This window comes from Tamandua tetradactyla, chromosome 1 (assembly GCF_023851605.1).
Source record: "Tamandua tetradactyla isolate mTamTet1 chromosome 1, mTamTet1.pri, whole genome shotgun sequence".
In the NCBI taxonomy this organism is placed as follows: Eukaryota; Metazoa; Chordata; class Mammalia; order Pilosa; family Myrmecophagidae; genus Tamandua; species Tamandua tetradactyla.
Window position 1 is genome coordinate 228,896,513 of NC_135327.1, and position 12,017 is coordinate 228,908,529.

At 48.9% G+C, this 12,017-nt stretch overlaps 1 protein-coding gene across 2 annotated transcripts in view; it reads left to right on the forward strand.

Annotated features, from left to right (window-relative positions):
- The window catches only part of DNAJC1 (DnaJ heat shock protein family (Hsp40) member C1), a 231,150-nt gene extending 219,227 nt beyond the window's left edge, over window positions 1–11,923 (forward strand). Inside the window, exons 12-16 of one of the 2 annotated variants that reach the window (XM_077154271.1) lie at window positions 4,740–4,847; window positions 5,985–6,033; window positions 10,131–10,518; window positions 11,421–11,508; window positions 11,705–11,923. In XM_077154271.1, coding sequence (XP_077010386.1) covers window positions 4,740–4,847; window positions 5,985–6,033; window positions 10,131–10,518; window positions 11,421–11,508; window positions 11,705–11,773 — 702 coding nt within the window. In that variant the 3' untranslated portion in view covers window positions 11,774–11,923. Of the gene's footprint in view, window positions 1–4,739; window positions 4,848–5,984; window positions 6,034–10,130; window positions 10,520–11,420; window positions 11,509–11,704 lie in introns of both variants that reach the window. The other variant, XM_077154278.1, reaches the window with a different exon arrangement.
- The last annotated feature ends 94 nt before the right edge of the window (window positions 11,924–12,017 follow it).

Sequence of the window (12,017 nt, forward strand, 5' to 3'; positions counted from 1 at the left end):
CCGGACCAGAAAGCCGCTCGCGGGGGAGGGGCGTTGGTCGCCGGCCGCAGTGGCCCGGGGAATTCGCCACCAGACCAGAAAGCCGCTCGCGGGGGAGGGGCGTCGGTCGCCGGCCGCAGTGGCCCAGGGAAATCGCCACCGGACCAGGGAGCCGCCCGCGGGGGAGGGGCGCCGTCCGCCGCGGCTTGGGAAACTTGCCTCTCCGAGACTCTCAGCTGGCCCGGGAAGGAGGGAGGGAGGTGCTTCGGCTGCCACAGCTGCCGCGGCTCAGGGAATCGTGCGCCGCTCGGGGATCTCACCGCAACAGAGTCTCTCAGTCAGTCTAGCCAGTCCAGAGTGGGGTACGCTGTGTGTCCATTCCCTGCCGTGGCCCCGGGAGCTGTCATCTGGGAAGTCTTTTACCATTATTTCTTCAAATATTTTTCTGGCCCTTTCTTTTCTGTCTGGGACACCTATGAGGCATGTGTTGGTATATTCACTGGTGTCCCACAGGATCCTCAGGCTGAGTTTCTCATTCTTTTTTTTCTGCTCCTCAACCTAGACGGTTTCCATTGTTTGTCTTTTAGCTCATGGTTCCTTTCTTCTTCCTCTTCCAGTCAGCTCTGGAACCCCTCCTTTGAGCTTTTCACCTCAGCTATTGTACTTTTGAGTTCCAGAATTTCCATTTGGTTCTTCTTTATTATTTCTATATCATTATTAAAATTTTCATTTTGTTCATAAATTGTTTTTCTGATTTTTTTTAGTTCTTTGTGTTTTTATTTGGTTCATTGATCCCATTTATGACAGTTGTTCTAAGATCTTGTTTTTTATTAATTTTTAAATTAAAAAAATATATATAACAAACACAATATTCTTAACATATTGTTCTAATTTGCTAACTGCCAGTGTGCAATATACTGAAAATGGAATGGTTTTTATAAAGGGGAATTTAATAGCTTGCTAGTTTACAATTCTAAGGCCAAGAAAATGTCCCAATTAAAGCAAGTCTATAGAAATGTCCAATCAAAGACATCCATCCAGGGAAAGATACCTGGTTCAAGAAGGCCGATGAAGTTCACGGTCTCTCTCCCAAGTAGAAGGGCACATGGCAAACATGGCATCATCTGCTAGCTTCTTCTCCTGGCTTCCTGTTTCATGAAGCTCCCCAGGAGGCATTTTCCTTCTCCATCTCCAAAGGTCCCTAGCTGGGGGACTCTGCTTCTAATGGCTATGTCGTTCTGATCTGTCCTCTCTGAATCTCTGCTATTGTCCAAAATGTTTCCTCTTTTATAGGACTCCAGAAACTTATCAAGACCCACCCAAATGGGTGCGTCTTTCTCCACATCCTCTCCAGCACCTGTTGTTTTCTGTTTTATTGATAATGGCCATTCTAGTTGGTGTGAGATGATATCTCATTGTGGTTTTGATTTGCATTTCCATAATAGCCAGGGAAGTTGAGCATCTTTTCAGGTGTCTTTTGGCCTTTTGTATTTCCTCTTCTGAGAAGTGTCTGTTCAAGTCTTTTGCCCATTTTGTAATTGGGTTCTCTGTCGTTTTGTTGTTAAGTTGAACAATGTCTTTATATATTCTGGATACTAGACATTTATCTGATATATTGTTTCCAAATATTGTCTCCCATAGTGTGGGCTGTCTTTTTACCTTCTTGATGAAGTTCTCTGATGCACAAAAGTGTTTAATTTTGAGGACTTCCCATTTATTTAATTATTTATTTCTTTAGTGCTCGTGTTTTGGGTGTAAGGTCCAGGAAACCGCCTCCTATTATAAGATTTATATTTCCCTACATTTTTTTCTAACAGTTTTACAGTCTTAGATCTAATGTTTAGGTTTTTGATCCATTTTGAGTTAATTTTTGTTTAGGGTGTGAAATATGGATCCACTTTATTCTTTTGCATATGGATATCCAGTTCTCTAGGCACCATTTATTGAAGAGACTGCTCTGTCCCAGGTGAGTTGGCTTGACTGCCTTATCAAAGATCAAATGTCCATAGATGAGAGGCTCTATATCTAAACACTCTCTTTGATTCCGTTGGTCAGTATATTTATCTTTATGCCAGTACCATGCTGCTTAGACCACTGTAGCTTCATAATATGCCTTAAAGTCAGGTAGCATGAGTCCTCCAACTTCATTCTTCTTTCTCGGATACTTTTAGCTATTCAGGGTACTGTGCCCTTCCAGATAAATTTGGTTATTGGTTTTTCTATTTCTGAAAAGTAAGTTTTTGAGATTTTAATTGGTATTGCATTGAATCTGTAAATCAATTTAGGTGAAATTGACATCTTAACTATATTTAGTCTTCCAATCCATGAATGCAGTATGCACGTTAATTTATTTAGGTCTTCTGTGATGTCTTTTAACAATTTCTTGTAGTTTTCTCTGTATAGGTCTTTTGTCTATTTAGTTACATTTATTCCTAAATCTTTTATTCTTTTGGTTGTAATTGTAAATGGAATTTTTTTCTTGATTTCCCACTCAGATTGTTCATTACTAGTGTATAGAAACACTATGGATTTTTGAGTGTTGATCTTGTAACCTGTCAGTTTGCTGTACTCATTTATTAGCTCTAGTAGTTTTGCTGTGGATTTTTCTGGGTTTTCAACATATAGTATCATATCATGTGCAAACAGTGAGAATTTTACTTCTTCTTTTCCAGTTTTGATGCTTAGTATTTCTTTTTCTTGTCTAATTGCTCTGGCTAGAACTTCTGACACAATGTTGAATAACAGTGGTGATAGTGGACACCCTAGCCTTGTTCCTTATGTTAGGGGGAAAGTTTTCAGTTTTTTCCCGTTGAGATGATATTTTCTATCCTCATATATAGTGGGTTTTTTCATATATTCCTTCTATCATTTTGAAGAAGTTCCCTTCTATTCCTATCCTTTGAAGTGTTGTCAACAGGAAAGGATGTTGAATTTTGTCAAATGCTTTTTCTGCAGAAATCGAGATAATCATGTGGTTTTTCTCCTTTGATTTGTTGATATGATGTATTACATTAGTTGATTTCCTTATGTTGAACCATCCTTGCATACCTGGGATGAATCCTACTTGGTCACGGTGTATAATTCTTTTAATGTGCTGCTGGAGTCAATATGCTAGAATTTTGTTGAGGATTTTCCATCTATATTCATTAGAGAGATTGGTCTGTAGTTTTCTCTTTTTGGTTATATCTTTGGCTTTGGTATGAGGGTGATGTTGGCTTTATAGAATGAGTTAGGTAGCTTTCCCTCCTGTGCTGGTTTGAAAGGATGTGTGTCCCCTCGAAAAGCCATGTTTTAATAAAGCCCATTTTGTAAAGGCATCCATTTCTTCTAATCCCTATTTAGCATTGTATGTTTGAAACTGTGATTAGATCATCTCCCTGGAGATGTGATGTAATGGAGAGTGGTTGTTATGCTGGATTAGGGGACAACGTGTCTCCACCCATTTGGGTGTGTCTTGATTAGTTTCTGAAGTCCTGTAAAATAGGAAACATTTTGGAGATTAAAAATTCAGAGAGAGCAGAGAATGCTGCAGCATCACAATGCAGAGAGTCCATGAGCCAGTGACCTTGGCGATGAAGAAGGAAAACTTCTCTCTCCCAGGGAGCTTCATGAAAGCAGAAGCCAGGAGAGAAAGGTAGCAGATGACGCCATGTTTGCCATGTGCCCTTTCAGCTGAGAGAGAGAGAAGCCCTGACTGGATTTGCCATGTGCTTTCTCATTTAAGAGAGAAACCCTGAACTTCGTTGGCCTTATTGAATGAAAGTATTTTTCCCTGGATGGATGCCTTTGATTGGACATTTGTGTAGACTTGTTTTAATCGGGACATTTTCTCAGCCTTAGAACTGTAAACTAGCAACTTATTAAATTCCCCTTTTTAAAAGGATTCCATTTCTGGAATATTGCATTCCAGCAGTTAGCAAACTAGAACACCTTCTCTTCAATTTTTTTGAAGAGTTTGAGCAGGATTGGTACTAATTCTTTCTTGAATGTTTGGTAGAATTTACATGTGAAGCCATCTATTCCTGGACTTTTGTTTTTGGGAAGCTTCTTAATGACTGGTTCAATTTCTTTGCTTGTGATTGGTTTATTGAGGTCATCTATTTCTTCTCAAGTCAATGTTGGTTGTTCATTCCTTTCTAGGAAGTTGTCCATTTCATCTACATTGTCGAGTTTATTAGCATAAAGTTGTTGTTCTAAGATCTTTGATAAGCAATTACAGGGAATCATGTCCCCCACAGAAGGCATGTTCATGTCACAACCCCTCCCTGGTCCTGTGTATATGAACCCAGGGTAAATAGGACCTGTGAAGATGTTATTAATTCCAGTGTCCAAGCTGAATGAGGGTGAGCCCGACTCTAATATGGTTGAAGTCCTTATAAGCAAAGGATATTGGACACAGAGGGAGAAGCCGCTGGAGAATGAAGAAGCTGGAAGTCAACAAAATCTGGAAGAGAAAGGAGAGAACAGTGCCGTGCGGTGGAAGAGCCAGGGAATCCCAGGAATCACTGGCAGTGGTGCCAAGAATGCTCCAGCGTTCAGGGAGAAAGCATCGCCTTTGTCAGTGCTGACCCTTGGTTTTGCATTTCCCTGGCCTCTCAGCCTATAAATTCCATTTTTTTAAGCCAACTCACCGAATGTGTTTTGTTTTAGTGGCTTGAAAAGTAACGCACCTTGTATGTTTTATGACTTCTTGTTGAGAATTGGACATTCTGAGTATTATATTGTAGTCAGTCTGGAAACCTAATTCTCCCACTCTTCAGTCTCCCAGACCAAGAAGAAGGGAAATAGAGGATGGTAACGCAGCATGGGGAGGAGAAAGGAAGAAACTGACAGACAAAACACCCACCAAAAAAAGGCAAGGAAAAAAAGTAAGGGCACTGCCTCTCCAAGTCTCTTGTCATTTGCCGGTGGGAAGCAGAAGTTGCTAGGCCAGCATCCCCACTCATCCCTCATGGATCCGCAAGACCCAGAAATACAAAGCAGAGAAAGAAAAATAAAACCAACCCACCCCACACCCCCAAAACGAAAGGAGGAAGAACGAGGCGCACTGGCTCCTGTTTTCTCTGTAGATGCCCATATGGGCCAGAAGAGGTTGCTTCTGAGAGAAACTTAGGCTCCGCCAGACTGACCACCACTGGGAGGGCTCAGCCAGTGACCAGTGCACTGGTCTTTCCGTGCTGGTCGGTGCCAGACAGAGCAGGACACGCCCCCACACAGAAGAAAGGGGGAAGAAATCACTGGTTCCTCAGGTCCAGGTGGAGGCTGGTGGGAGGCTGGACGAGCTACTGTCCAGAGGGCACAAACCCTGGCCGTTCTGCTCCGGTGCTCACGGACTCCCCACACTGACCTTGACCTTCACCCCAGCCTGGCCTCCTGCACCTTTCCGCGCCCTCCCATACCCTCCCGCACCCTCCCCCGCCCTCCACCCCGCCACTCTTGCTCACTGTCCATTCTGGCTGCCGAGTCCCACCATATGAATTCCAGCCTCCCTTCCAGCTCTTTGGTTTTGTCTAGAGGAGGGAGGGATTCTGCCTTTTGGGACCCATGCTCTCCCCCTTCAGGTTTCTTTTTAGGGTAGAAACAGAGGGAAGCTTTTGTGTCCCATCACTCGCATCCATGTCCTTTCCCCCACTGATTGATATTCAGAAGTGAGAAAGGATATTCTATTTCTGGAAGTTCTAACTAAAACAAGTGACCGGTGTGTCCGGTGACCCGTATTTTGAGGAGGCATCTGGGCCAGTGGGTGGCTCGGGGACCCAGAGGTCGCCCGTTGGCCGGGTCTTGCATTGGGGTGCTGAGTGGGTGTGCCCACGGGCAGCAAGCCGTCCCTTGTGTCTCCGGGCGTCAGTGTCCCAGTGCGAATGCCTGGGGTGGACGGGCGGCCTTGCATCCTTCCAGGCCGCCCCCGCCTCACGGGAAGGGCCCTGAAGTGTCTGCGTTTAAAATCTGCCCTTTTAGCCTGGTGACTTAAAGTTTAAGGTTTTTGCTTTTATGTTTTGAAACAGGTGACAACCAAAGCCAAGCAGCTGAAGGACTCGGTCACCTGCCCCCCAGGTGAGTCGCCGCTGAACTCTCCCTGATACAGCCGCTTTCCCAGGAGCTGTCATTCTCCTGTCCGGGGCACTTGCAGTTGGTTGTATCCCTCTAAGGGAGTGAGTGAGTGAGTGTGTGTGTGCACGCGCGTGTGCAGGCCCCCGTTGGTGCAAGCAAGATGTATCAGATGAGCTTGAAGGACTGTAGAAACCTGTTCTTCTCGAGAACTTTTTGGGGGAGAAAGCTGCGCTGCCCCCTCACCAAGCTGCCCTGGGGACAGGAGCCGGCAGGTGCCCGAGAGCTGGCTTCCCCACACCTGTGCCCTCCGGGACTGCACGGGAGTTTGCTGGAAGCTCCCTCCACCGTCTCGGCACTGGGGCGGCCAGGAGGGGTCCCTGGGCCTGCAGTCCCACCGCAGGCCCTGAGAAAGGGCCAGGCCCGCCCGGCCTACCCCTCCCTGGGCAGCTCCAGAACGCCTTCCCCTGGGAGCCCTGCCGGCCCAGGCAAGTGCACCCCCCATGCCTTCTCTGCCCACAGAGGCCTGCCCGGGGAGGCAGGGGTGTTGTGCCGGGCAGCGTGGCTCCTGGGGGCGCAGCCGCTGCACTCTCCCTTGGCGCCTCATTTTGTGCTTTAAGCTCCTTTAAATCACCAACGCTCTCTGAAACAAAAATATTTCTTTCTTTTGATGTTGTTCACCATATTAATGATCTCCAAGAAGTCCTGGGACCAGATCCAGCCCTACAACATTCTTTGGGAATACTATTGGAAATTCTAAAGTGTTTTCCTAAGACTGTGGATCTCTCTCAAAGGCACTGAAGTGGAAAAGTTTAAAGAAATAAAGCTGGCTTCCTTGGCAAGTATGGCCTGCCTTCCACTGCCGACAGGAAACATAATTAAACTCAAATATTTGTCCCAGGAGTAAAATGTTCATAAATAGAAACACAAGAAAATTCAGATAAACAAAAGGAAGAAAATAATGCCATATAACACACCCCTGTTGCTTTTTTTGAGAGATATATTTCTTGAGGTTTTGGATGCATGTGTGTTCACATAATTACCACTTTTTTAAGTTTGGGACCACACCACAGCATCTTCTGTCATTTTTCCATTCTGTGCATTCTTGTACCTCCATCATCGTTGCAGCATCTACTCAGTATTCCGTAATGTAAAAACCTGAGCATTGATTTCATTGTTTAACAAGTCTCCAGTGTTGGACATTTGGGTTGTTTCAGTTCTTTTATGATAGAGCAGCTGCCTCCAAAGTGCAGTGCCCAGGATGGTGCTCTGGAATGCAGAGAGACTGCATTAGAATTGCTCCTGATTTTTTCTTAAACAGCAGGAATGGAATTCTGCTCTGACTCTGAGCAGGTTTAGCCAGCAGCTCCCACCTTCCTGCCACGGCCACCAGGGTGGATGTGACACAGGGCTCCATGGCCACCTAGAACCCAGCAAGCGGCCCCGAGGCTCCCCAGGAAAAGTGGGGTTCTGCAGAGCTCACAACCCGTCCTAAGACCCAGTGACTCCTTCTGGAAGATGGAGATTTTATATCACACAGAGGGTTCCCAGTGTTTTCAAAAAGTTCTTAAAAGAGTTGTTGAATTTCAAGATCAGTTTCAAATTTTTCTTTCATGAGAAAAACAAATATTCTAAATTACTGGCAGTATCAAAATAAATTCTGTTTCTTCAAAATAAAGACAGTGTTTTAACAATGAATGTGAAAGTGGTTGTTTTGAAAAGATACTTATGCTGGAGAAAGAATATTTTGAAAACAGATGTTTGTGAAAACGTTTTCCATTATTATGTACTATGTGGTGGCCATAAAGATATGAGATTCTTAGAAAAGCTCATTTCTGCAGATTTAAAAGTGTTAAAGATAGAATTTTAACCTGCTTTAAAATATTTCAAATAAAAGGAACTCATTAATTTAAAATATAAGGGCGTAACACCTTCCACTCAGTTTTCAAGAACAACCTTAGGGAAGATTTCTATAAATGCCTCTGTATAATGAATATTGCAAACAGGGCATCAACGTGTGGTGGTCCCAGCTGACAGCTCACTGTGTTCGGATGTGGATGCCTTCGTGAGTTTGCTTCTAGCTGTGACAGCCATTAAAAATCAAGTGCTAGAATCAACTGAACATGGAATGAGCCCTTTCATTCAGGGTGTCACTCAGAATTATCAATACTAAGTATTTTCCAGCTCATTGTAACATTATTGATAGTAGTTTCATGAGAACAATGTTTCATTGATGAATGAAATAAAATTATTTAAGATTGTTTTTATGCTTTCAGTTGATTTTTAGTTGCTTTTTCATACGTTGTATGACTGAGGAATGCCGTGGGAGAGAGCAGATATGTGAAATGCACCTGACCTGTAGGGTCAGAATTGTCTTACAATTCTAATATAGCAGAAATGGGCCAGTTTTTATAAAGGGGGCTTACTAAGTTACAAGTTTACAGTTCTACAGCCATAAAAATGTCCAAAGTAAGGCATCCAGAGAAAGACGTCGACTCAAGGAAGGCCGGTGTCTGGCACATGAGAAGGCATGTAGCTGGCGCCTGCATCCACTCCCGGCTTCTGGTTTCAGACAGCTCTCAGCCCCTGTGGATCCTTCGGCTTCTGAGGCCAGTGGTTTCCTCTTGAAGTGTCTGTAGACCTTCAGTTAGCGCCTCCAGGACACAACTCTGTGTCCTGGCTTGTCGGCACCTCATGGGAAGGCACATGGCGATGTCTGCTGGGCTCTGCCTCTCCACAGGTCCTCCCTGTCGGCTCGCTCAGCTCCTGGCATCTTCTGGGCTTCTGCCTCTCCAAATAGCTGCATCTGCATTTGCATCTGAGCTTTCTCCAAAATGTTTCCCTTTTTAAAGGACTCCAGTAAACTAATCAAGACTCACTTGGAATGGGCAGAGTCACATCATCTCATCAGAAGGCCACAGCCACAGTTGAATAGGTCGATCTCCATGGAAACAACCTAATCAAAGGTGCCACACTACAGTATGTCTGGCCCCACAAGACTGGATCAGGATGGAAAGAAAATGGCTTTTCTGGGGCCCATGACAGATTCAAACCAGCACAGCTGCTGAAAGGTTTCTAGAAAGGTTGCGGGCTCTGTGACAGAGACGGGGACAGCCACCGGCCCGTCCAGGGACATCTAGATGAGTGCAGTGCCCAGCCAGCAGCTGCTCCCACCCGTGTGAGAGTGGGTGCTGCAGCTGTGCCCACAGAGCTGCCCCGCAAAGGGGTGACCGGCAGGCAAGGGGAGGTGTTTCTAGAAGCACATGCTCACGTGCCCGCCAGTGTGTTGGTGCCCCTGAGACTGGGCAGAGAAGAACTTCTCATTATATTCCCTTGGGACGGCTTGCGTTTTTATTATGTGCAAGATTTTCTTTTAAAAAGCAAATAAAAAGAGAGGACATACTCTCCACAGAGTGAAGTAAAAGGGACCCTTTCGCACACATCTTCAGCGGAAGGCGAGGCCTCCATAGGTAGGATTGAGTCACACGCAGTTTACGTTGTTTTCCAGAAAGCTGAGGCCCTGAGGGCTCTCTAAACTCCACGTGTTAAGAGGTCGGTGGCACTTGCAGTGCTTGTCCGTGCCAGGCTCATCTTCCCTGGCCCAGGCACATCCCCACCCAGCCCACTGTGTCCTTCACCCTCCAGCCTGGGCGCGTCCTCCCTCAGCTGGGACAAGGCCACCACCAGCCCCTCGGCTGGCGCTGGGACGCTCAGGCCTCCTCTTTCGACGTCGGGATCACAAATGACCGACGGTGGTTTATGTGTTTGTGAGTGGTCTGCGGTGACCTGTGCTCTCTGCCCCTTTATCTTACTCACTTGTAGATTTTACTGCATGGAGGACATTGATGTTTAAACATCCTGTCATGTTTAAATGCAAACCTAGAGGTTTGCATTTTTTAACATGAAATTCCCCGTTTAAAAATCTGGCAACAGGCATCATTTTCCCGCCCCGGGCACTTGGAACCTCCGCCCACCGTCAGTCCTCGGGGGGCAGCTGGGGTCCGGTCCCAGCATCCCCCCACCCCCCGGCCCCATCGGCCCCTGGTCCCTGCGTCTGCTGCCCGGGCCTGGCCCTCTCAGCGCGCCCTGTGCCCTTCCCACAGGGATGGTGAGGCTCTCGGAGCTCACAGCCGCCCCCAGGACCGCCGCGGCCGTGCCCGTCACCCAGCACCAGGCCCAGGAGGAGCAGGTCGAGGAGGGCGGAGCGCCCGGGGCCAATGTCCCGGGGCCGCGCAGGAGGAAGCCATCCAGGCCGCCCGAGGCGGGGCCCAGGAGGGAGCCTGAGGAGCGCGCCCGCGGGAGGCGGCAGAGGGACTTCGAGGGCGCAGAGCCAGCCGCGTGGAGCCCCGAGGACAGCCAGCAGCCGCGGCGCACCGAGGGGCCCTGGACGCAGAGCCAGCAGAAGCTCCTGGAGTCGGCCCTGCAGCAGTACCCGAGGGGGTCCTCAGACCGCTGGGACAAAATCGCCAAGTGTGTGCCAACCAAGAGCAAGGTGGGTGTGCCCTCACCCCCCCCCCGCCCTGTGTCCCGGGACCGGCCCTCCATGGTCCCAGTAAAAGCCCCGCGCGTGGGTCCCGCATCCACCCGCGGCTGCCCGCCAGCCTAGGCCCCACGCTCTCCCGGGCTGCAGTTCGGGTCGGGGGCCCCGTGGGGAGCGGGCCTTCTGACAGCTCTGGCCCCCAGTGGCCCCAGAGGGCATGTCAGGGGGCCTCCGTCAGCGCCGCACCATAGATCCGTCCCGACTTGGTGGCCCGGGAGCAGAAGCTTTCCCGTGGGACCCGTGGGGTGACAGCAGGTGTCGGCGCACCCTGGGGATCTCGGCTCTTCAGACCTTTTCCCTGGGCACAGCTCAGCCGTCTGCTTAAACGCACCTACAGGTGGTTCTCCAGTGAAAGCTCAGCCTGGCGGGGTGCAGAGGTGCTCTCTGCGGGGTACTGTCCCTCTGGGGGCACATGCACGCCAACTGCTGTCTTTCTGGGTGCTCTGGCTTGTGGCTGGGACGCCCTGAGTGTAGGGGTGACTTAGCCGCCACCTCATTGGGAGCCCTGAGGGGGAAAGAAACCATCAGCAGCTGAGGCATTTGCGAGGCGCAGGTCCCCACTGCCCAGCTGGCTCACCGAATTGAGGGACACCCCACATCCTGTCAGTGTCTGTCCGAGTGGGCGCCCCGAGTGATGTGCGGCGTCGGATGGGAGCGGAGGGGCTGGACGGGGCCCGGGCGTGGGGAGCCCCCCTAGCTTACCCAGAGATGCCCACGGCCTCGTGGCCCTGCGTGTCCCCATGGGCGCCTGTGTGTTCCGAAGCCTGAGCAGGCAGCGTCCCCAAGGGGTGGTGAGCTGCAGCCTGGGGGTTGGGGTGGAGACCAGCTCTCTCTTCGGCCCCTGTCGTGGTCTGGAGTCCCTTTACCCGGACTGTCCTCGGTCAGAGCTGCTGGTACCACGCGGCCCGGATTTGTTTTTCACAAACAACGGAGTCTGCAAAGTACGTTGCGGTAAAACGCGAGAGGCGTTAGGGCGAGCCTGGGCCCCCACCCCACGGGCAGGTCCGCGTGGCGGGAGGTAGGCGCAGGGCTCTGCGGGCCTGGCGGGGCAGCCCCCCGAGCCCGGCGGGACAGCGGGCGCGGGTCACAGTCACCCGCCAGGGACCCCCGCCCGCTCACCTCGTCTTCTCCCGGCAGGAGGACTGCGTGGCCAGGTACAAGCTGCTGGTGGGACTGGTCCAGAGGAAAAAACAAGCGAAGAGCTGAATGTTCTGGCAGACGGTGTCTGTTCGCCTTCATTTTCCAAAATGGATATTTTTAAAATCGTATGCAGAAATTTGCATTTTGTACCTCAGTATTTCTATACGTCACGTGCCTTAGTCAAAAAAATAAAGACGTGCTAACTTGTTTAAACAAGCCCTGTGCTGGTGGGGCAAGAGGCTTGCGTATTTTGCAGATTGTTTTATTCCTATCCCTGCAAAGGCTACTTTCTTGGGGAAAGAACAAACAA